The 25,808-nt window shown below is 42.3% G+C and overlaps 1 protein-coding gene across 1 annotated transcript in view; it reads left to right on the forward strand.

Annotated features, from left to right (window-relative positions):
* IQGAP1 (IQ motif containing GTPase activating protein 1) overlaps positions 1-25,808 on the forward strand; it is a 254,871-nt gene that overhangs the window by 181,286 nt on the left and 47,777 nt on the right. The window contains exons 16-18 of the mRNA XM_089676402.1: positions 11,003-11,093; positions 13,106-13,273; positions 13,573-13,715. Coding sequence (XP_089532528.1) covers positions 11,003-11,093; positions 13,106-13,273; positions 13,573-13,715 — 402 coding nt within the window. The remainder of the gene's footprint in view (positions 1-11,002; positions 11,094-13,105; positions 13,274-13,572; positions 13,716-25,808) is intronic.

Below are 25,808 nucleotides of genomic sequence, written 5' to 3' on the forward strand. Positions count from 1 at the left end.
TATAATGTCTGCAGGTAATGGCATCTTTCTTATTTTTAAGCTTTAAAAAAAAAAAAGCGAGTCTGCTCAAATTGCAAGCCCATTGGCTTGATCTGGCTCGTCAAAAGACTCTAGATTATTTGACTGTATTGAGGTTGCAGGGTGGAAATTTGTCGTACAAACAGTGACTGCACTAGTCTGATGCAGTCACTGTTTGGGTGTCCATCAGCCACGGGTCTCTCTACCTGCTGAGGACAGTAGCCAACGGGGGGATTCCTTCTTCCATGCTGTAACATGGATGGGGGAATCTAAAGGTTTTTGGCTAGCTTAAAGTGTTTCTAAAGTTAATTTTGTATTAAAATAACAAACACAGAGCAGCCCTGAACCTCCTCCTCTAGAGTCCCCCACTAGCCATCTTGGCTTCTCCTCTTTTGTGTATGCCCCCATAGCAAGCTGTGTGCTATGGGGGCAGACATGAAGGCTTGCTCCCATGCTGGGCTGTGTGTGTCCATAGATGTACACAATGCAGCTCGGCCCTGCCCCCACTCTCCGCTCACAGAATTTGAATGACAACAGCAGTGGGGGTGTTTTTCAAAGGGATTTCTCAACAAAATAAAGCATGGAGACATGGATGGATGGGGGAGTTTGCTTTGAATATTAAAAATGAATTAAACAGTGATTTTGGTTTCTGGTGCTCAGATGCAGTTTGGCTCAAGAATATGTTTTATATTTGTATTATTGCTGACCTGTGCAGTTACCCCCTAGCTGATCACTGTCACGGGATTTGCATTTCAAAAGCCATTAGCTATAAGGTGCAATTCTCAATTGAATCTTTTACAGCTCAAAGCATCCATAAACATGTTTCAGTGGTGGCTGTTCACATATACGATGCTTCTAGCTGATATACCTGATACTCTAAGAGCTACATGAGCTACTTTTGAGGCAGAATTTGGGTGTTTTGGGCCCCATTGGACATGTTTTTGTGTTTGTTTTTTAAGGCAATTAGCCTGTACAGACCATTCTCACCCTAGTGCTTCCCATTGGCTGAAAAACACTTGTACACACGCACAAAAAAGCGCGAAAACAAGAAAAAATGCCTGAAAATCGCTCTGCACAAGTGTGAATGCAGCCTTATTCCCACAAGAAAAGGGCAACGTAAGATTTGTCTGCATGAGGAATAAATGTGCATGCTCAGCCAGTGCAATTATGCAAGCTGGAATCATGGGCATTCCACACATTTTTTTAGATGTTTCATATCTGTAACTGACCTAACTGCATAAGCCTGCATGGTTTAAACAAAATTGGTGCATATAGCTTGCATAAAATGTCAGTGACATGAATTTTGAAGGGAACAAATGAAGCCCACGGATATAACAGATATCACTTTAACCTGTTTTCCATGCAAAGGTTGGGCAGCTTAAGCCCAATTTCGATCCATGTATGGGCAGGGTTGTTGTACTGATCGACTTCTGTACAACTGCCCTGTCAGATTTTTTCCGCTCGATCCCCTCAATTCCTCCATTCTCCCCAGTGTCAGAATACAGTAGCTCAGCAGTTGGATTCCTCCATCCACCTTGAATGTGTGGATGGGGAATCAAGATTTTTTTTTTTCTGTCAGCCTGCTGGTTGAACAAAAAAAAAAAAAAATCCTCTATGGGCTGCTTACAGCGATTCTAAATGTTCATTTTTTTCAAACATGTCTATACTTACCTGCTGTGTGCCATGGTTTTGCACAGAGCAGCCTGGATCCTCCTCTTCTTGGGTCCCCTGCAGGCTCTCCTGGCTTTTCCTGTGGCTTGCTACGGGGGCACCCACTGCTCTTTGTGTTCATTCACACATTCCGTGGCTTGCCTCCCCCCCCAATTTGCTGACTGGCTGCGATTGACAACAGCGGGAGCCAATGACTCCAGCTTGCTGTCTCAGCCAATGAGGAAGCAGAGACCCGGGACAGCTGAGGCTGCCGTTCACATTGCTGGATTGCGAAGAAGTTCAGGTAAATATTGAGGTGGCTGGGGAGCTGCTGCACACAGAAGATTTTTTTAACCTTCATACTTAGAATGCTTGAAGGTAAAAAACGTTCAGCCTCTACAGCCACTTTAATATGCAGCTTGGGCCCCATAATTGCCGTATCATGGTGAGCGACACGACTGCTTGCTAAATATGCAAAGTTCTTATTGAATAGCAGGCACAGAACTTTCTTTTTCTTGTTCAAGTCTGCTGAGATAAAACAACCTGAGCAGGAGGAATAGCAATCCAGTGGCCCTTGTTTTTTGTTTTTCATATGTCCATCATAAATGTCCTGCAGGGTTTATGCTGCCAGTATAGGTGCACATAGTGCTTAGTTCTTCTTCTTTTCAAGCTATAGTCTTCTCCTCCTTCTGTTAGCATTGACTCATAGCTGTCCGCGTTTTAATATTACTGTATATGTTTCTGTCCATTCATTCTCTCACTTCCTCTCTGATGGTAATCTCCAGCGCACTCCCCTCAGCAGGCAAAGCCACAGCTTCCTTACCCACAGATCACTTTGGGCTAACTCCCCACTCATCTGCCATGGAAAATAGCATATAGGACTTTGGTCTCTTGCCTCTAGGTGCTGTTCATTTTTAGCGATTTACAATTGTGTATTTTACTGGAAAAGACTGATATTAGTGGAAACAGTTCAGTGCTGGCTTTAAAAAACGGGCCTGTTTTGAGCAAGGATAGGTGGTAGGGTTTCTGTGATTCTTCCAATCTAAGGAAAAAAACATTTGTTTAGCTACATTCCAATGGTTAGGTGTGCCCTTCACTTATTTTCAAGAGTAAGAGATTAATTGCTGAAGAGTTCTTTACTTCCTTCAGGATGATGCATCTGGTACCTCTGGTCCTCCCTAGTGTGGCAGTGCTCTGCTTCCCTTTGACATATTACACTGTCCTGTGTAGCTGCTACTATCCCTCTGCCCTCACTGCAGCACACATGTCAAGTGCAATGCAGAGCCCATAGCTTTACATTGGACAAGAAGACGCTGGGAGACAGTCCACTGCCTAAATCTAGAAGAGTAGAGGAGAGTGCCGGCTATGGGGGTAACATAAGTCAGGTAAGTAAAATGGCTTTTTGTGCATCTCTAGACCTAAAGGAGCATTTAACCCTTGCATTGAGGGGGCAGCCCTACTGCATGGGGTCATTATTCCTTTCCCCGTAGATGGGCTTTAAGGATTAGGTCAACTTCAGTTCTTGCCCCCTGTAAGAGTTATATTGTATAAATAAATTACACCACAGTAAAATAATGATCCATCATAAATTGACAAGAATATACTATATGAGTTCAATTTCTTATCTAAAAGATATTTGGGTTGATTTATTAAAACTGGAGAGTGCAAAATCTGGTGCAGCTGGCTATGGTAGCCAATCTACTTCTAACTTCATCTTGTCCAATTAGACTTTCATTAAAAAAAAACTGGAAGCTGAGTGGTATCTATTCAAAGCTGCACCAGATTTTGCACTCTTCAGTGCTAGTAAATCGACCTTATTGTGTGCTCTCATGTTCAGGCTGTCTTTGATAACTCCCATTCTTTCCCCACCCATGGTTGGTATAGCCCTATAGAACTTTGGTCCTTAGCACCTAAGTGTTCTCAGGCAGCAAAGGTCAGAAGTTGCCACCGCAACAGCTAGTTCACCTATCAAACTTTTTATGTTTGGATTATGATGTTTATTCTCAGTTGGCTTCTTGGTGTAGGAAGAAATTATAGTTTTGTATTACCAGTGAGCTTTTATAAAAAGGGTAAGTAGTGTTTGCTGGCTCTTAATGTAAACAGCTTGTGTGGTCCCTTGGAACAGAAGATGACTTTGACTAGTCATCAGTGGAGGGTTTTATGAAAGCACTGTGCACAGAATGCGGCTCATTATGAAAATGATCTTTTCTTTTTTCTTTATCTGCAAGGAAAATACGGTGCTGGTTACTTAAATATCACATCTTACACACAGGAAATTGTGGCATCATTACTCTGGTAGAGCATAATTAACTCTAAACTTTCCTTCATTTGTGGGGGAAAAAAATCAAATTGCAATTTTTGCTGCATATAATGGAATATTACATTTAGGAGAACTCTGAAAATGTTATAAAATACAAGTATTTTAATACAAATACATTTTTGCATGAGCATCACGGTGGTAAATACACTTCTGTATTAAACTATTTTTGAATGACATAATGAGGAGAATGTCTGCTGTTGAGGGAGACAGGAATAAGGTAAATAAAGCTGCTTATCGCTTTATCCCTGGACTAGATGAACATTAAACCTTGCAGTGTGGAGGACTCCATTACAATGGTGGTTTTTTGTATCCTGTAGTTCGGCTTTAAGACAACACACTTTGATGCATGTGAGTTAACTACATCAGACTTTACAAGTGCTAAGGGGCCTTAGAAAAAAGGAAATGTGGAAGCTCTACCAAAAAAATGCAAGCAGAGCAGAGAAGACAAGTCACATCAGTATTGCCTCTGGACTCCCTGCAGCTGATATTTTTTCTCCATTTACTGATATGTCATGCCTTGATCTGCACTGTGTGTATGTGTGTATATGTATGTATGGATGTATGTGTGTGTATATGTATATTTATGTGTGTGTGTGTGTGTGTGTGTGTATATATATATATATATGTACACACGCATATATATACGCACACATATACAGTGCTCAGCATAACCGAGTATACCCCTTTTGAAAAGTAAGATTTTAATCAATATCTCAATGAACACAAGAACAATCTCCACAATTTTTACAAAACTGAGTTTTATAGAACATTTGTTTAGCTCATTACATGAAAGAGAGGTTAATAATATTTCTTAGATGACGAAATCTTCAGTTTTACTCAAAATATTTGATGCAAAAATGAATACACCCTACAACAAAAACGACTCCATCTAGTATTTTGTATGACCTCCATGATTTGTAAGGACAGCACCAAGTCTTCTAGACATGGAATAAACAAGTTGGCAACATACTGCAACATCGCGCTTCTTCCATTCTTCAAGAATTACCTCTTTTAGAGCCTGGATACTGGATGGAGAGTGATGCTCAACTTGTCTCTTCAGAATTCCCCATAGGTGTTCGATTGGATTCAGATCAGGAGAGATACTTGGCCACTGAATCACTTTGACCCTGTTCTTCTTCAGAAATGCAACAGTGGCCTTAGATGTGTGTTTTGGATCATTGTCATGTTGGAAAAGGGCACGGAGTAATGGTAGCATCTTCTCTTTCAATATAGAGAAGTACATCTGTGAATTCATGATGCCAGCAATGGAATGCAGCTCCCTGACACCAGCAGCACTCATGCAGCCCCACGGTAGGACGCTGTCACCACCATGTTTCACTTTAGGCACCATGCATTTTTCTTTGTACTCCACCTTTGCAACGCCATACAGTTTTGAAGCCATTAGTTTCAAAAACCTTTATCTTGGTCTCATCACTCCAGAATAGAGTCCCAGTTGTCTTCTTCTTTTTCAGCATGGACCCTGGCAAATTCTAGGTGGGCTTTTTTGTGCATGGGCTTTAGGAGAGGCTTCCTTCGTGGAAGACACCCATGCATGCTACTCCTCTGCAGTGTACGCCGTATTGTGTCAGGGGAAACAATCACCCCAGTTTGTCTTTCTGCTTCTTTAGCTAACTGCAGTGAACTTGCATGGCGATTTTCTTCAACCCTTCTCATCTGAAGACACTTCAGTCGAGGTGATAACTTCTGTGGACGGCCCTGGCGTCTCCTTGAGATGAATGCAATTCCATCTTTGTTAAATTTTTGTATTACTTTTGCTACAGTATTCTGGCTGATAAGTAAAGCTTTGCTGACCTTCTTGTAGTTTTCACCTTTCTTGTGTAAAGAAGTTATTTTCTTTCTCAGGCCTTGCAACATTTCTCTTCTATGTGGTGCCATTGCTGACAGCATGAAATGGGAGGATTTTTCTTTGTTAAGTAACACCCTTTTATAATCAACTGTCTGCTGGACACCTGTTTAATGAATCATTAGACTCACCTTTAGTTAAATTCTTGTTAATTAGGATTTTGTTGTCTAAAATTTAGCTTTGCTCCTCACACTTCCATTAGGGTGTATTCATTTTTGCAACATGGTCTTCAATAAATTTGTTTGAAAAAATACTTTTTTGTGTGTGCAAATTAACAAATCTTTCTTGCAATCAATGGCCTGCATTTGTGGGAGGATTTTGTAGTCTAGTATCATAGTAAATGTTGATTGTGAAAGGAAAGGTTTTCTGATAAATCTGTTGGGGTATACTCATGCATGCTGAGCACTGTGTGTGTGTATGTGTGTGTGTGTGTGTGTATGTATATATATATATATATATATATATAGTATGTATGTTTGTGTGTATACACACACACAGTATCTCATTGTAAATATTTTATATCTTTTCATGTGACAACACTGAGGGAATGACACTTTGCTACAGTGGTAAGTAGTGAGTGTACAGCTTGCATAACAGTGTAAATTTGCTGTCCCCTAAAAATGCCTCAACATACAGTCATTAATGTCTAAACCGCTGGCAACAAAAGTGAGTACACCCCTAAGTGCAAAAATGTCCAAATTGGGCCCAATTAGCCATTTTCCCTTCCTGGTGTAACTCTCTCTTACTGGTCACTGGAAGTTCAACATGGCACCTCATGGTAAAGAACTCTGAGGATCTGGAAAAAAAATTGTTGCTCTACATAACGATGGCCTAGGCTATAAGAAGATTGCCAAGACCCTGAAACTGAGCTGCACCATGGTGGCCAAGACCATATTGCGGTTTAACAGGTTAGGTTCCACTCAGAACAGGCCTTGCCATGGTCGACCAAAGAAGTTGAGTGCACGGGCTCAGCGTCACATCCAGAGGTTGTCTTTGGTAAATAGACGTATCAATGCTGCCAACATTGCTGCAGAAGTTGAAGGGGTGGGGGCTCAGCCTGTCAGTGCTCAGACCACAGGCCGCACACTGCATCAAATTGATCTGCATGGCAGTCATCCCAGAAGGAAGCCTCTTCTAAAGATGATGCACAAGAAAGCCTGCAAAGAGTTTGCTGAAGACAAGCAAACTAAGGACATGGATTACTGGAAACGTCCTGTGGTCTGATGAGACCATGATAAACTTATTTGGTTCAGTTGGTGTCAAGCGTGTGTGGTGGCAACCAGGTGAGCAGTACAAAGACAATTGTGTCTTGCCTACAGTCAAGCATGGTGGTGGGAGTGTCATGGACTAGGGCTGCATGAGTACTGCCGGCACTAGAAAGCTACAGTTCATTGAGGGAACCATGAATGCCAACATGTACTGTGACATATTGAAGCAGAGCATGATCCCCTCCCTTCAGAGACTGGGCCGCAGGGCAGTATTCCAACATGATAACGGCCCAAAACACACTTCCCAAGACGACCACTGCCTTGCTAAAGAAGCTGAGGGTAAAGGTGGTGGACTGGTCAAGCATGTCTCTAGACCTAAACCCTATTGAGCATCTGTGGGACATCCTCAAATGGAAGGTGGAGGAGCGCAAGATCTCTAACATCCACCAGTTCCGTGATGTCGTCATGGAGGAGTGGAAGAGGACTCCAGTGGCAACCTGTGAAGCTCTGGTGAACTCCATGTCCAAGAGGGTTAAGGCAGTGCTAGAAAATAATGGTCGCCACACAAAATATTGACACTTTGGGCCCAATTTGGACATTTTCACTTAGGGGTGTACTCACTTTTGTTGCTAGCGGTTTAGACATTCATGGCTGTGTGTTGAATTATTTTGAGGGGACAGCAAATTTACACTGTTATACAAGTTGTACACTCACTACTTTACATTGTAGCAAAGTGTCATTTCTTCAGTGTTGTCACATGAAAAGATATAATAAAATATTTACACAAATGTGAGGGGTGTATTCACTTCTGTGAGATACTGTATGTGTGTTTGTATATATACACATATATGAATACCCTCTGTTCTCAGCTGCATAAGAGGTAAGGGAGGAGAAACAGCAGCTCACTAATCTTCCCAGTGATCCCAGCACAGCTAAAGTACTGACCATGCTGTGCTCTCATGCCTAGTGTAGTCAATTTTTTATAGGAATCAGAGGTACTGGCAGGAACACTTTAAGCAGCAGAGATTCAGAAAGCACAGATTAACAGAATGAATAAAGCAGGAAAATCCTTGCATTGCAGATTCCTTTGCAGCAAGGTGAATTTTGGGCTTTACAGTAGTGAACTTGTGAAATCTAGCAGCCACATCACCTTTAAACTCCAGCCCCCCCCCCTTCATGTATAATCCTCAAATTGTAGCTGGAAAAAAACAACACCCATGGGGAAAAGTTAGAATAACTTCCTTGTTAGACCTTGCCTTTGCAATGAAGAGGATGACTTCATGGTCCTACCAGAAAGATCCTGGGAATTCTAAATTTCCCTAATTTTGCTAGAAGATGTTCCTGCCCAGTGCAGTGATGAATCACTTCTCCACCATTGACCCCCCCCAGTTGTACCCCCCTGGTATGTATGATGCATGCATATTCTTAGCCCCCAAGTGCTAACCTTACATTTATCAACATTAAACCTCATTTGCCACATAGTTGCCCAATTAAACAGTGCATTGAGGTCGGCTTGTAAGTTGGAGACATCCTGTAAGGGCGTTATTCCACTGCACAGCTTGGTGTCATCTGCAAAGACTGAAATGGGATTTATAATCCCAGACCCTATATTGTTTATAAATGTATTAAAAAGTAAGGGTCCCAACACTGACCCCTGGGATACACCACTGATGACCCTAGACCGGGTGTCGGCAACCCGCGGCTCCGGAGCCGCATGCGGCTCTTTTTCACCTTTCCTGCGGCTCCGGAGCACACTGCCCACCAGGTGACAGGCAATAGGGTCGGCAAGCCGCGGCTCTTTTAATGCAGCTCTTCTGTGTGCCGGGCGCCCGCTGGCAAACATTGGCTGTCAGGATGTAGGCGGGGCAGCGTGACGAACTCCTCTCCTCTCACAGTCCGCCCTGAAGACCAGAACGGCGCGGGAACACAGCGAGAGGAACGCGCGGAGCAAAGGTAAGTGAATTGACACAATATGGGGAATGAATTACTATAGGGGGGATGAATTACTATATGGGGGATGAATTACTATATGGGGGATGAATTACTATAGGGGGGATGAATTACTATAGGGGGGATGAATTACTATATGGGGGATGAATTACTAGGGGGGGTGAATTACTATAGGGGGGGTGAATTACTATGGGGGATGAATTACTATATGGGGGATGAATTACTATGGGGGATGAATTGCTATACGGGGGATGAATTACTATACGGGGGATGAATTACTATAGGGGGGATGAATTACTGTAGGGGGGATGAATTACTATATGGGGGATGAATTACTATATGGGGGATGTATTTTCAGTTTTAAAAATGTTTCTCTCAAAATAAATTTCAATCGTGGTTTTCGCGAGATTTGGCTCAGTTGAAAAAAAAGGTTGCCCACCACTGACCTAAGGCTATGATTGTGATTGTGATTATGACGATATACTGTGGCCCTGATTAACCCTTTGCTTACTGGGCCCTTAAACCCCCTTCATGACCAGAGCGCTTTTTGCAATATATGCAGTGTCGGATTTGTTTTAAATGTTGCAATGGTTTTGCGGCTCCCAGTCTTTTTTTTCCCTCTCGGAAACTGGTCCAAGTGGCTCTTTATGTCTTAAAGGTTGCAGACCCCTGACCTAGACCATTCAGAGTATGAATCATTAACCACTACTCTCTGAATACCATCTTTTAGCCAGTGCAGGAATCTTTTAAATCTGTGCAGGGTTTGTAATAAAGACCGGCCTCTGCTGCTCTGTCACCATGTGCAGGGTGACTGGTCTGGTCTCCGCTCCCAACTGTAGTTTTCTGTAGACAGCCTGTAGTGGGTGGAGCCTTCATGGTCCCTCCCACAGCTCTGCTCTCTGCACAGGCTATGTACGGCACAGTGATGATGTCGCTTCTACTTTTAAAAGCAAATAGCTGGGTTTGAAAAGACTTCTGATGCACACAAAGTGAATTTATATCCTTCATGGTTTTTGATAAATATATTTAATAAACATTTTTGTGCCCAGAGTCCAATTTTAATGATCTCACACTGCAGATATATATAGCTGAGGCCCAGATACAGAAAGTGTAATGATGTTTTTCATGGGGAATTTAAGACAAAAGGTGCAATTTTTAGGGTACTGCTAAGCCAACATAGCATTTCGATATGATTCTTTATTTTAATGTATTTTATACATATAGAAAAAGGAGAATGATCAACATTAGATCTTGAACCAGATGGCAATTCTCAGAGTACATGATGTATAACCTATTAAAAGTATTACAGAAGCATTCATATACCATTAAAAAATAAACCGCTATAATTAACAATGGTGGGAATATGGGGATCACTTAGGGCTCATTCACATGGGCTCTGAGGCTCACAACATGCAAAAGCTGCATCCCTCCATATGCTTAGAGCACTGCCAAGCCAGGCACAGGCAGTCCTGGACAATCAGGAGACCCACCCGGGCCCGGAAGACGCATTAACCAAATAATGCATTTAACATTTCTAGATGTTCCCTATAACAAAGCTGTTCAGATCCACTTTTAATGATAGGATCTTTGTGCTCTGTACCCTGTAACATATGTTGTAGATGGAGTGTAAAGTATCTTTATTCCAGTCTCCTACATGCCATTGTTCCAGTCCCAAATTATAGCAAACTTCTTTACAGTTTCTCAGAGGTGAATCTATCTACAGGGTTAATTAGTAGAGTTATAATCGTACACAGATTTCCATAATGGTGTCTTCATGAATGCTCTTCATCTCCAAGGGAAGCCAGCCTCTCCTGATTACGGTATAGTTCTGTTGAATTAGACAGCAGTACCCTCTGCTGGTCAATGGTTTGATGTTTATGTTTATGAAGCATTGTGTATATTTGCTATAATGTGTTCTGCAGATGATAGACAAATGATCTCTACAACATCGCTTCTTGTACAAACTTTTTTTTATGGCTTGTCTTCCTTTAGGAAACTAAAGATGACTCTGCAGTTCTATGGCTGGATGAAATCCAAGATGGAATATTCCGCTCCAACAGCGAAACAGAAGATGCCCAAAGATGTATGTACCTAATATCACTGTAGTCTGGTTTCTTTTCCCTGAATATAAATTGTTGGTTTGCTTTGGTGGTTGATATATAATTATTAGTCAAACTTCTTATAGCTAAACAAATCTTATGTAAGTTCCCCAGGTGTTTACTTAGGTCTCATGTACATACTTGTGCCTCAGCTGCTTTTCTTCCTTATGCAAACCTAAAACAGCTTGAAGCAACACCATGACCAGTTCTAGAGCAGCTGAAATTATACTGAATTTGACTTGCTTCTGATGCCCATATACAAAATATGAGGACTCTTCCACAGTGGATGTGTTCTGATCACATCCACTTTTCAGTTTTTCAGATGGATATGAATTGAAACTCCATTTTAGTCTATTAGACGGTGGTTATAAACAGATGATCATCTCTCGGTCCATCTAAGTCAAGAAAAATGTTTTACTTTTTTCAGACACATATGTGACAGATAGAAAATAAAAGATTTTAATAGGCTGAGGCCTATTGAGACACCTGTTATTTAATTTGCTGATTGGAATGGGGAGAACGGTTGTGTTAAAGGGCCTTAAACCTGTAGGTTGTCTGACATTCCTATGACTTTTTGGAAGTTTAGTATACTATCGTTATTTTTGTTACACAACTTGATATGAGAGATTACACATGTGGTCGATTATTCTATGACTACTAAGGAAAGTGCACAGCTTCTACACATACACAGGAAAATTCAGGTAAGGTGTCTTAGACATCCTTTAGAATTTTTTCAGGGAGCAGCACCAAAGTGTTGGTTCTTGCACCCGATTCATGTGTCTTTCAGGGACCGGTACATGAATCTAACGGTACACACCCTGAGGTCAGGGTGTCTATACTTTATGTTCCTTTCTCAGTGTGTTTTCTTCCCGTCCAATGTGCCCGGCACTGTGACAGGCACAGTTTTGTCCTAGGAGTGGGTGGAGCCTGATGGGGAACTGAGAGACTATTTCCCCATCAGGTCTATTTTACTGCTGATTGACAGTGCACAGTAGTGGTCAGAGCCATTATTCAGTCTATAGCAACTTTGAAATCTACCGACTGCCGCGCGTTGCCCATCAAAAGTAAAGCAGTCCTAATTGGGAACTAGTCTATCAGTTCCCCATCGGGCTATGCCTACCCAGTGACAATTTCACAAATATGTGCATTGTCTTTTTGGGTTATGACATCACCTTTATTCCCGGCCCCTTTGTTTACATGTAGCTTTCAGCCAGCAAATTTCCTGATAGACAGTTGAAAGGGGCCAGGAATAAAACACAGGCATGGCTAGTTTGGAGTACTGGTGTACCTCTGTATGCCAGATCATAGTAATCTGCAAACTGGTGGAAATTCTTTAAAGCAGAGCTTCACCCAAAAAGGGAAGTTCTGCTTTATGTCCTCCTCCCCCCACCACATTTGTCATATTATAATTTTTAGGGGGAGTGGGTACTTTATTTTGATAGGTAATTTCTCACATTTCCGCTTGGATGGTCTTAGCAAGTCGAGCGGAAGTTTGGCCCCCATCCCCTTTGCCTGCAGCCTTCTGGAACACGTCTGAGGTCCCAGAAGACTGTGGGTCCATTCACAAAGCGCAGCTCACATAGGCGCAGTGGGAAGCCGGCTGTGAAGCCGCAGGGAGTCCCACAATAAACATGCTGAAATATCTGAATTTGCTGAAGTAATGTTACTGACATTGGCAAAAATGTTTGTCTGAATTTGGCGGAAATAGTTAATTTTACACATTCATCAACATATATCATTTTTTCATTATATAACTGTTAGGATGTTGAGGTGTATTGTAAAACCTTATCATTACAGCTCTTCAATTCACATTTAATGTGAACATTATCTGTCTAGAAAGCAACAGGAAATTACCTGAATAGATTTACTAATATTTAATCGGTAAATGCATACTTGTGATTAATGGGCATATATCCATTTAAAGCTACTTGCTTTGCAGCTCCCCCTTTTTTTTTTTTTTTTTGTCGAATTTCTGACCTACTCTTCTTCATCCCAGTTGCTCGTGGTATCTTGGCCATCAACGAGGCTGTAGACAGAGGTGACAGTGCCCAGACGCTCAGTGCCCTGCGATCTCCAGATGTCGGACTATATGGTGTGACGGCAGAATGTGCTCAGACCTATCAAAACGAGTTGTTGGAAGTAAAGAAGAATAAAGCAGCACAAGGTAGAATTAATTTCTGTACAATAGGAAAGTATGTCATTTCCTGCAAATTGGGATCTACAGCACTTTACAGTTAGTGATGATATGAGTTAGGTGTACATTACCTTAGAGAAAATCAAAATAAACTTACGTAAATGTAGAACTTGGATTGACTAAAGGCATGACTTATGCTGTGGTGTTCTGGGCTTTGCTATATTTGTGAAAATTCATCAGATGGAGAAATGTCAGCCATTATTGCATTGATCTATATGACGTGTGTATTGAGAATCATCCCTCTTTTGAAATGTGTCTGTTCTTTATAGGGTACAATGGAAGCGAGTGGGTACAGCACTGGGTGAAGGGTGGTTATCACTATTATTTTAACCTGCATACTAATGAAGGTGGATGGGAAGAGCCACCAGGATTTGCACCAAACAATGCTCAGCTCTCCAAAGAGGAAATTCAGGTAAGTGGAAAAAAAAAGATGTTTATTGTCATATAATATTAATGACTGGTGGACAAGATGGTCTGTAATGAAAGCATCCATCATTTTAAAACAGAAAGTGTCATCAAGTCTGGTGTTTGCTAATTCAATATGTACTTCAATATATTCCATCCAGGTCTGATCATCCATCATCTTATAGTGCCTATAAATATCTAAAATGCTAGAATTTGACATTTTACCTAATTTTGTAATGTTTTTCCTGTACATAAGACAAGAATACAGGGGGATTTGCAGTCTGTGCCTAATTAGAACAATGGTCAGATAATTTTCCTCATCTAAGGGGTGGGGTTTTTTGCAGTACTTTTTCTACAGTGGAAGGGCTTAGTGAAAAATGGAGATGGACCAAAGCACTAGTGAAAGGTAGGTTCCACCAGTACCCCTGCAATGAAGAACAAAAACAGGGCACCAACGTTGTGCATTACCTCAGTAAAAAGGTGTAATTTTATTGAAATAAGATGTATACTCACAAAAGTGACAGTATATAAGACATATAAAATCCAAAATAAGAACACTGGAGTAGGGGACGTGCGAATCCCACAGAGAGGGGAGACTCTCAGAGTGAAGTTGACGCGTTTCGAAGGGAGAGCCCTTCTTCCTCAGAGCTAACAGAACCAAAAATTCCCTCCTCTATATACAGTGGGGCAAAAAAGTATTTAGTCAGCCACCAATTGTGCAAGTTCTCCCACTTAAAAAGATGAGAGAGGCCTGTAATTGGCATCATAGGTAGACCTGAACTATGAGAGACAAAATGAGAAAAAAAATCCAGACAATCACATTGGCTGATTTGGAAAGAATTTATTTGCAAATTATGGTGGAAAATAAGTATTTGGTCATTATCAAAAGTTCATCTCAATACTTTGTTATATATCCTTTGTTGGCAATGACAGAGGTCAAACGTTTCCTGTAAGTCTTCACAAGGTTGGCACACACTGTTGCTGGTATGTTGGCCCATTCCTCCATGCAGATCTCCTCTAGAGCAGTGTTGTTTTGGGGCTGTCGCTGGGCAACACGGACTTTCAACTCCCTCCAAAGGTTTTCTATGGGGTTGAGATCTGGAGACTGGCTAGGCCACTCCAGGACCTTGAAATGCTTCTTACGAAGCCACTCCTTCGTTGCCCGGGCGGTTTGTTTGGGATCATTGTCATGTTGGAAGACCCAGCCACATTTCATCTTCAATGCCCTTGCTGATGGAAGGAGGTTTGCACTCAAAATCTCACGATACATGGCCCCATTCATTCTGTCCTGTACATGGATCAGTCGTCCTGGTCCCTTTGCGGAGAAAAGCCCCAAAGCATGATGTTGCCACCCCCATGCTTCACAGTAGGTATTGTGTTCTTTGGATGCAACTCCGCATTCTCTCCTCCAAACACGACGAGTTGTGTTTCTACCAAACAGTTCTATTTTGGTTTCATCTGACCATATGACATTCTCCCAATCCTCTTCTGGATCATCCAAATGCTCTCTAGCAAACTTCAGATGGGCCCGGGCATGTACTGGCTTAAGCAGGGGGACATGTCTGGCACTGCAGGATCTGAGTCCCTGGCGGCGTAGTGTGTTACTAATGGTAGCCTTTGTTACGTTGGTCCCAGCTCTCTGCAGGTCATTCACTAGGTCCCCCCGTGTGGTCCTGGGATTTTTGCTCACCGTTCTTGTGATCATTTTGACCCCACGGGGTGAAATCTTGCGGGGAGCCCCAGATCGAGGGAGATTATCAGTGGTCTTGTATGTCTTCCATTTTCTAATTATTGCGCCCACAGTTGATTTGTTCACATCAAGCTGCTTGCCTATTGCAGATTCAGTCTTCCCAGCCTGGTGCAGGTCTACAATTTTGTTTCTGGTGTCCTTCGACATCTCTTTGGTCTTCACCATAGTGGAGTTTGGAGTGTGATTGTTTGAGGTTGTGGACAGGTGTCTTTTATACTGATAACAAGTTCAAACAGGTGCCATTGATACAGGTAATGAGTGCAGGACAGAGGAGCCTCTTAAAGAAGAAGGTACAGGTCTGTGAGAGCCAGAAATCTTGCTTGTTTGTAGGTGACCAAATACTTATTTTCCACCATAATTTGCAAATAAATTCTTTCCAAATCTGCCAATGTGATTGTCTGGATTTTTTTTCTCATTTTGTCTCTCATAGTTGAGGTCTACCTATGATGCCAATTACTGGCCTCTCTCATCAAGTGGGAGAACTTGCACAATTGGTGGCTGACTAAATACTTTTTTGCCCCACTGTATATAGAGGAGGGCATTTTTGGTTCTGTTGGCTCTGAGGAAGAAGGGCTCTCCCTTCGAAACGCGTCAACTTCACTCTGAGAGTCTCCCCTCTCTGTGGGATTCGCACATGTCTCCTGCTCCAGTGTTCTTATTTTGGATTTTATACTGTATGTCTTAAATACTTTTTTGCCCCACTGTATAACACAAATCTTATGTGTGAGCTCTCCCATATGGGCTGGACATTCACAGCATGGGAGGTGGGGCATAAGTGTCAAGCAAAAACAAGAACATGCTAAAAGGACAATACAAAATTACAATATAAACATTGCATGTGTGTACAATTGCCATCCATATATAAATATAAAAAATACATAGGTGTACGATATTATAGATTACTGTATAATACTGATAGTAGTCCCTAAAAAACATAAAAAAGGTTTAGCTTTACCTTCAACTTTTGAATTAAAAACATGTGAATCCTTTCAAGAGTAATCCGGCACTAATTTCTACTGCGCAAGCGCCCCATGAGATGACACATACTGGCGTGCTTTCCACCAGCTCCTGGAGCCGCCCCTGTGTTCCTAGTCTCCCTTTTCATTGCTCTTCTCATGCAAGTATTGCCCATATTATTATAGAAGTGACACAGAGATTTTTCCTAAACCTGTCTAACCACTTCCGTGAGTAGAAATTAGTTCCGGATTACTCTTGAAAGGATTTTTTTACTGAGGTAATGTGAAAGGTTGTTGCGCTTTCTATTTTTGTTCTTCATTGCAGTTCATTGCAGTTTGTCGGGCTTCCCCAGCTTTCTGTAAGAGCTGCACAACCTTTGATCCGTTGTTGGATGAACTTTCTTAATAGCTGATCCATCCACCCATTCTGATCTGGGTCCCTGAGTGCAGGAGGCGTTGTTTATGTTTTAGTACTTCTCCCCTCCCTGTCCTGGCCAATCAGCACCAGTTAAATTTCGGGAGCACAGAAAGATACCCCTGTCTTCCATGTATAAGGAGCATATGGCTCCTACCCATGTAATGGCTCTGGTGCTTGCCAAAACACCCATTCTTTTACACAAGCACAAGGAGAAAGTACTGATCCCTTTATAAGCTTGAGGTTGCATTTTGGAGGTCACACAATGTTTTTTATTCCAAAAAAGTTTTATTGAAGTAAGAAAGACAAAACAGATCATAGACAGATACGGATCGCAGTCCGTGCACATCTTCATATATGTTCTCCCGTATCGCAGACGGGAATAGGACATTAGAATATATTTTAGAGCAACATGTATCCAATTCCCACAATAAAGCATATGCAAAAAGTATAACCATAGTAATAATATTTACCATCTGTAATGTTCGATAAATATGGTATACATTAGTCTCTATGTAGAGAGAGCTCAAGCAGCAAGACTATGAGGCGCAAGACAAACGTATTATCTCAAGGCACATATGTCTGCTATATCCGTATCCAAAAATCGTGGGTTAGTTTTCTAAAGTATTATCACACTTGTACATCTAGAAGTGTTCTGATCCTTGTAAATAATATTGCTATTTAGAATATGAGAAAAAGGGTTGCTAAAACGAGAAAGAAAAGAAAAGAAAGAGACTCGAGTGGAAATGGAAAAGGAGTATGGGACGTAATATCAGAGTGAGGAGGAGTGGGACAAGGAAGACATATAAATAGGGGGAGAGAGAAAAAAAAAAAAAAAAAAAAAAAGGGGGGGGGGGGAGTTGGGGATTAGAATTAAATAAGTATAACTAAACCAATCACATCACATAGTATCGGCCTGGTTATAACAGATGCTGTCTTAAATTAAGGTTATAATCTCTTTAAAGTCCAGTAAAGGAATTATTCCTGGGGTGAAAGTTCTAGAGGTTCTCCAGTTTACCAAATCTTCTCGCTCATTCCTTCATTAAGCCATGATAAGTCTCAGTAGATAGGAAGTGAGTCCAACATGCCCATGTCTTCCTGAATCGCTCGGGGTGTTCTTTCGCCACTGAGATCAGCTCCTCCATTTCCGCGATCTTATTGATCCTAAGAATCCACTCTCGCATGGTGGGAATATGGTCTGATCGCCAATGAACAGGAATACACTGTTTTGCCGCATTTATCATGTGTAAAGCAAGCGACTTACGATAGGTCTTCACAGGAAGAGAGGAATGATGGAGTAGACATTGTGCTGGGGTAAAGTCTAGGGCGTATGTAGTGACTTGTGCGATTATGTCCAAAACATTTATCCAGAAGGGCTGCAGTTGCGGGCACTCCCACCATATATGCAAAAGAGTGCCTGTTGCCTGGCAACCTCTCCAGCATAAGTTAGGAACACTAGGATCAAATTTATGAAGCACAGATGGAACTCTGTACCACCTGGAAAATACTTTGTAGTTGCCTTCTTGTGTAGAAACACACATGGAACCTTTATGTATGTGGTCACAAATCCGGTCCCAGTCCTCTGGAGAGAGTGGGATTTGTAGATCACGTTGCCAGGCTATACAAGCCCTCTGCAAATGAGAGGTATTGGAACTTTCCAAAAAAGAATATATCTTAGATATTACATGCCGCTGAGGGGAGTCTGTAAAGCAGAGCTTCTCAAATGCAGTAAGCGATCTTGACAAATCCTGTAAATGTGGGGAGTTACGCAAAAAGTGGTGTAATTGTCTATACATCCAAGGCGTTAGAGTGATGGAGGGCCACGCCCGAGTAATGTCTTCTCTAGATAAGAGCGTAGAATCTTTGAAGAGTTGACGTACTGTCAGGTTATCCTCACGGTTATACCCAGCGAGAAATGTTGGAGACATCCCTGGAACAAAGTCTGGATTCATTTTGATCGGAGTGAAAGGGCTCGGAGAGGAAGAAAGTTCTTTTTTCTGGAATAATTGTGAGCTACAGCGTAATGTGGGACCTATAAGTGGGTGATTCCGAAACTCAGAAGGGACGTGGGAAGTTTTCAGCCATGGGGAGGTAGAAAGAGGCGTCTGAGAAAAATCAGCCTCCAAACCAACCCAGACCTTAGGAATGTGATTCGTGGTCCAGTCTACCAACCTGGCTAGGTGGCAAGACCTGTAATAACGGTTAATATCTGGTAATCCAATACCTCCATTCTGCTTGGGCATAGTGAGTTGGGCATAGCTAATTCTTGGACGTTTATTATACCACAGAAAGGATGAGCAGAGCGTTTTATACGATTGAAAGAACGAATTTGGCAATTGAATTGGTATTGTCTGTAGTAAATATAATATTCTGGGGAGCACGTTCATCTTAAGAATTGCTGCTCTACCAAACCACGAGAACCAAGGTTTGTTCCATGTCTGGAGGTCTTTGGAGATGTTACGTAAGAGGGGAAGAAAATTTTTTGTATACAGTTCTGTAAGATGGGATGGTAGTTGGATACCTAAGTAAGTGATAGCTTCACGTTGCCAGGTAAAGGGAAAATTTAGTGTCGCCTGTCTAATCACATCTGGAGTCAATGATATATTAAGCGCTTGGGATTTAGAAAAGTTGATTTTAAAATTAGCCAAATACTGAAATAATTTGAAATCTTGTAACAAATTAGGTATCGTGATATGTGGGTCAGTCAAGAAAAGTAACACGTCATCAGCAAAGGCTGCCACTTTATGCATTTTGCCATTGATCAAAATCCCCTTAATGTTATCATTATCTTTTATGCAGTTCAAGAAAGGTTCCAGAGTAAGAATGAATAAGAGGGGTGATAGTGGGCATCCCTGTCTAGTCCCATTGCTGATTGAAAAGGAATCCGAAAGGCAGCCATTCACTCGCACACGTGCTGTGGGGGCATTATATAAAGACAGAATAAATGACAAAAAGCGCAAAGGTAGTCCAATGCCAATCAGAACTGCCTCTAGGTAATCCCATGCTAGTCTGTCAAACGCCTTTTCGGCGTCTAACGAGAGAAAGAATCCAGATTGTTGATTTTGGGTTAACCAATGATGTATATTTATGGCCCTTATAGTGTTATCTCTGGCCTCTCTCCCTGGAACAAAGCCCACCTGGTCCGGTGATATGATGGAATCTATTACCTGTTGTAAACGGGTAGCCAGAATCTTGGCAAAAATCTTTAGATCAACATTCAATAGAGAGATCGGACGATAATTCGCAGGTGATGTATGGTCCTTATTCTCTTTGGGTATAACCGTGATGTGAGCCTCGGAAAGATGGCGCATAGACTGCCCTGGCGTGTCTAGTGAGTTGAAGGCCTGTAGAAATGGAAGCCCCAAGACGTCAAGAAAAGACTTGTAGTAAGAATTGGTAAAACCGTCAGGTCCTGGACTTTTACCCGGTTTCAATTGTGTAATAGCTTGTTGTAGTTCATGCGACGTCAGAGCTCCCTCTAAATCCTTCACTTGTGATCTAGATATCGATTTAGGAAGATATTGTTTAAGGAATTGCTGTATAATGGTCTGACGTGGCCTAGTATCACCTGTTGGTTTGGATGGTAGGGGTAAGTTATAAAGGTTAAAATAATACTCCTCAAATTCCTTCGCAATATCCGACGACGATTTCAGTGAGTTACCAAATTTAGAATGGAGCAGATATACGTGTCGAGCAGCTTTTTTAGATTGTAAAGCCCGGGCAAGAAATTTTCCACTCTTATTGCCATGTTCATAGAAAAGTTTTTGTTGTAGAGTAAAATTGCGTTTCGTTTTCTTTTCCACTAACTCGCGGAGTTGTTTACGTGCGTGCTCTAGCTCAGTAGCGCATCTTAAGGCCATTGATCGTTTATGAGAGCACTCAAGTGTACGAACTTTATGCAATAAAGAGTTGAACGATGCTAGAGCCTGACGTTTTCGTGCTGCTGAGATAGACATTAGAAGACCACGTATCACACATTTGTGTGCCTCCCACCGTATGAGAGGGGACGTTTCCATGGATGTGTTTTCCTGAAAATAGTTTTTCAGGGCATCACGGATCTGGGGGACAACCGATGCATCCGTAAGGAGAAATGGGTCCAGTCTCCATATTTTGGAAATACCTGGTGTATCCGGAAATTGCAAGGTTATCATAATTGGATGATGATCCGAAAGGATCTTTGGTTCGATCGAGGCAGACTTCAGGGTATATAGATCGTTTTGCGAGAGGAAGAAATAGTCTATTCTAGAATAGCGGTTGTGAGGAGCAGAATAAAATGTATAGTCTTTGCCCGATGGGTGAAGAGTACGCCAGGTATCATGTAGGAGAAGATCTTTCAGTTCAATTTTTATTTGTTTAAGTGCTTTGAATGGAATGGATGAGACCCCTGAGGAGGTATCTTCCAATGGATTCAGCGCTACATTAAAATCGCCACCAAAAATCAAGATACCCGATTGAAACGTAGCAAGTAACTTGGCGATTTTACGAAAAAAACATACCTGTGCTGTATTGGGACTGTAAATGTTGACTAAGGTAAGTGGTTTATTAAAGAGGGTGCCTTTGAGAAAAAGGAACCTCCCCTCAGGATCCTCGAGCGATTCAGTAAGTTCAAACGGGAGCGTTTTAGAGAGTAAAATGGATACCCCTTTGGCCTTCACCTCCGCATTAGCTGAATGATATGCCGTGGGATAGTGAATATTTGAGAATCTAGGGACTTGGTCTGCCCGAAAATGAGTTTCTTGGATAAAGAGCACATCTGCATGAAGGCTTTTCATATAAGTGAGAAGTTGCGAACGTTTTTCAGGTATATTTAGGCCCCTTGCATTAAGAGAGGCCACGGAGAGTGTACGAGTCGACCGATTAGATATGAGGTTAGTAGTCATCATGTCATTTACCCAAAAGGGTTGCTTAAGGGCTATAAGTATACCAGATGAGTATCACAGCAGCAGGGAGAGAGAGAGAAAAAAAAAAAAAAAAAAAAAAAAAAAAGGGGGGGGGGAGGGAGGGGGGTATAGAGGGGGGTGGGTTAAGGGAGGGCAGGGAAGGTGATGAGGAGGGGAAAGAGACTAGTATACAGATTAGAAAAAGGCTAGTAGAAAGTTTCAGAATGTTGGAGAAGAGGAGAAGTTATTACGGAAAAGAGTCAAGGAATGTGGCAAAGAAGAAGAGAAGTGTCAGGTGTATGTCATATAAACCCATATTCATGTATTGAGCTATCTTCTTTCAATTTCCTGTAAAGACTAGAATCCAGAGGCAGAATAGTCCAGCTATTCTTTCTCATAATACAGCTCCCAATACTTAGTTGTTAGCAATATGATAGCTGGGAGTCTGAAATTACAGTCGGAGAAGTGTCAAACCCAGAGACGGCCGAATTGGCAATGTTAAGTACAATCTGAAAGAGGCCAAACTCTCCTGAATAAAAAGGTGTAGAGGGGAAATAATCCAACATGAGGCGGCCTTGACACATATACGTAGGTGGGAAGTAGCTAATTTGTATCGAGAGATGAGAGGTGTGTAACAGGGGGAGTATGCAGACTAGAAGTAATAGAAGTAACAGCATATTAAGCAAAATATTATAGGTAAGCACCTAGACCACATCAAGGCTCATAAACAAAGATGTGTAATGTTAGGTATGGGAGAGAGTGCATATCTAAGGATAAGACCTGTACGTTATGGATATACATCAGAAAACTTTGGCCAGCTCCAGAAAATGTAAAGTTCAGTTGCGTGAACCATAAATTTAAGTATTGATAAGTTATGTCATCAGTTAACCATAAAGTAATCTCTAAACTGTCTTAACCTGAAAGGTACATTAAACCGTGCCCATTAAGTAAGTGAGTCACTTGAAAGTGGTCATCATAGGCCATATGCATTTCAACTACTGATATTTACTTTACATGAAACAGTGCATAACAGTAGCAATAACATCACTTATGATTGTTCTAGGAAGTAGGTCTCCGACCAAACATTGTCAGTCACCCTTTCCCAGATACAATGTAGTTCTTAGTTCCAAACGAGGAAACTTGTTTAGTGCCTCACTCCCCACCACCCACTAAACATAGATAGGTTATTAGAGGGGAAGAGTCCACGATCCGTGACCCAACACAAGCTCCAAGTCAAAGCAGGTAACTGTGTAGGGCCAAGTTGGACCCGTCTACATAGTGAACTATAAACAAGAATATCAAATAGAACGATCCCAAATTTCAAATCTAAAACACCATCATAATCATAGCTAGATAGAGGGTATGTAACCTGTCAGAAACCACATTGGCAATTAAGGTATTCCAAATGCTATGTAGGGAGAGAACAATTTAGGAGGAGCAAAGGAATAGTGCGAGTATCAAACGAATACTTTGTCTACCTTGATCCAACTATAAGAGAAGGGTCAGAGGAAGGTTTGTATAATGGTACAAAAAAAAATGACATTGAGTCCTATGAATCAACCCCATTATATCATCTCTCAAGGTACAGCAGGAGCGAGAGACACAACATATTACGAGATTGATCTGCGTAAGCCAATATCCCCTGCCACCTTAAGGATAGGTAAAATAAATGTAAAGGCTAGTCCGGAAATCTCAATGCTCCCACAGAATCTGTTTCCAAGATCATGACAAGGAACATTGCGAAACCATGATCCTAAGAAACACAAAACCTAGGATCCCAGAGACTCCCCATCCAAGTGCACCATTTACCCCTACATTGGGATTTGGAGAGGAAGGTAACAATCCAAAAGAGGGCCTAGCCCATGTCCCCGGAACCCAAGCCTAACTTCACTCCTGTAACCGGCAGGGTTCGTAAGGTAATGTGGTAGACCCTTACCGACCAAGCAGATAATCTTTAACACCCATAGGTGCACAATCAAGGCCACCAGTAAACTTATCCCCACCTCGTTCTTCTTTATCACACACTAGGATACCTTAGCTGATATATGCCAACAAAACCAATATTTACCACAGATAGACAGTATACATATAAAATTTGACAATGTGATGCGATACACATACCCTTAAGTCCAGGCTTCAGAAGTATGAATGATGTCAAATAAAGCGTATAATGGAACCTTGGCTAAAATCAACAGAAAAGAGAAAGAAAGAGAAAACAACAAAAAAAAAACAATTCTTTCTTTCTCCTTTTTCTTTCCCCTAAACGCATACGATCCACCAGTAGAGCAGCTTCAGGGTACGGGGGAGTGTTTACTCAGAAGCATTGAGAAGTGATAACAAGGAGAAGTCATTCATGACGTGCCTTGCGGTGCGCAGGTGAAGATGGTAGACTGTCGCCGGTAATGAGCCTTCTACATACCGGAGAAGTTGAGGTTTGGTGAGATGATTTGCGTCGTCTGTCTCCGGTAGAGAGGCCATTAGACTGTGCCTCCATGGGGCCTTCATCTAGTTGCACTTGTCGAATAGAGTCATTGGACCAATTAGGTATGACCGGTAGTGGGATATTCATGGTTTCACAGAATGGTGCAAGATCTTCCGGAAATCTCATGAGAGCAGATCTCCCTAAATGTGTTGCAGAGAGGCCAAACGGGAACTTCCAACGGTAGGCAATACCTTTAGAGCGAAGTATATCTAGAAGAGGGCGCAGGTCTTTCCTGCGTTGCAGGGTGAGATGGGAGAGATCTTGAAACAATTTGATTTCAACGTCTTGGTATAGCAAGCGTTGTTTGTCTCGAGCTCTGCGTAAAATATCCTCTTTAAGGCGGAAGTCGACGAGACAGCAAACTATATCTCTCGGTGGGTCAGAATCTCTGCCTTTAGGACGCAAAGCCCTGTGTAGGCGCTCAAACTCAATTGGAGATTCATGCGGCCTTTCTAAAAGATCATTAAAGATAGATAAAATAGCTTGGGTTAATTGGCTAGGCTCTATTGCTTCAGGCACACCGCGCACTCTTAAGTTATGTCGTCTACCCCTATTGTCCAGGTCTTCAATGTGACGATCGAGCTCTCTTAAGTGCGAGGTGTGCGAGTCAACCTGCCTGCGCATATCATGAAAAGCAAGACCTTGCATATGAACTGTGTCTTCTACTGCGTCCAGTCTGTGAGCCACTGCCTGCATGTCGATATGTAACTCAGCTATCGCCGCAGAAAGGGTCCCTTTAATATCTGATGCAATCGCTTTCAAATCCCCCATGGTGAGAGGGGGAGGATCAGAACGTCCAGTTGCATTATCTGTTGACAAGCTCATTGGCTGCGAGGTAATTTCTTTAGCAGGCGAATGTAGTGGGGAGGCAAGGGTGGAAGAATCTGTTTGATCCGGAGTGAGAGAACGGAATAATTCCGGGATGCCTCGATTAGCAGGACCACCTGTACGGCGTGGGGATCTGGAGCGAGGAGTGTTAGCTTTCCTGTCTGCTTTCCCCATTTTAGCAGCGATTCCTTGTCATGTAAGCGTAGCCCCACCTACGTGTGTCAAGGCTCAGGGTATTAAGTTGCCATTTTCTTTGGGGTCATGCTGGAACCCCCAAAACAGGAAAATGAAGATGTGGGTAGGTAGATGCAAACACGCCCTAATTCGCACTGAAAGCCTCTACGGGCTGGGGAGGATAAGCAAATCAGGGGAGACACTGAATATTGCTGTGTGGATATAGTGATTATCACTGTCGTCTCTCTATATGAATCTACAGGGGAAGAATCTTCAGTAGGCCTAACCTCAGCACAGCTCCCTGCTGTGTGGGCTATAGCAGGGCCTCTACCATGTGCCGGTGGTCCCTGGGTTTGTGTGGGGGCTGCCCCGATGGGCCCTGGACTACTGACAGAAGACTTTGGGAGGAGGTAAAGGTGCCTGGGTAGTGCGCTGACCGTGATTAGGATCACTTCCAATCTGTGCTCTGGTGAAGGATCTGTGCTCACTGGGCCGCACTAGGCCTCACCACCCCTGTGTCACTTATGGGGGGGAGGGAGGAAGATGATGATGCCCCTCCGGCGCGGATCGCCAGACCCAGAGGGGAGACAAGTAAGCTGCTCCCTGCACGCGCGG

This window comes from Staurois parvus, unplaced genomic scaffold, assembly GCF_062004578.1.
Source record: "Staurois parvus isolate SC_StPar_1 unplaced genomic scaffold, SC_StPar_1.0 ptg000168l, whole genome shotgun sequence".
Lineage (NCBI taxonomy): Eukaryota > Metazoa > Chordata > Amphibia > Anura > Ranidae > Staurois > Staurois parvus.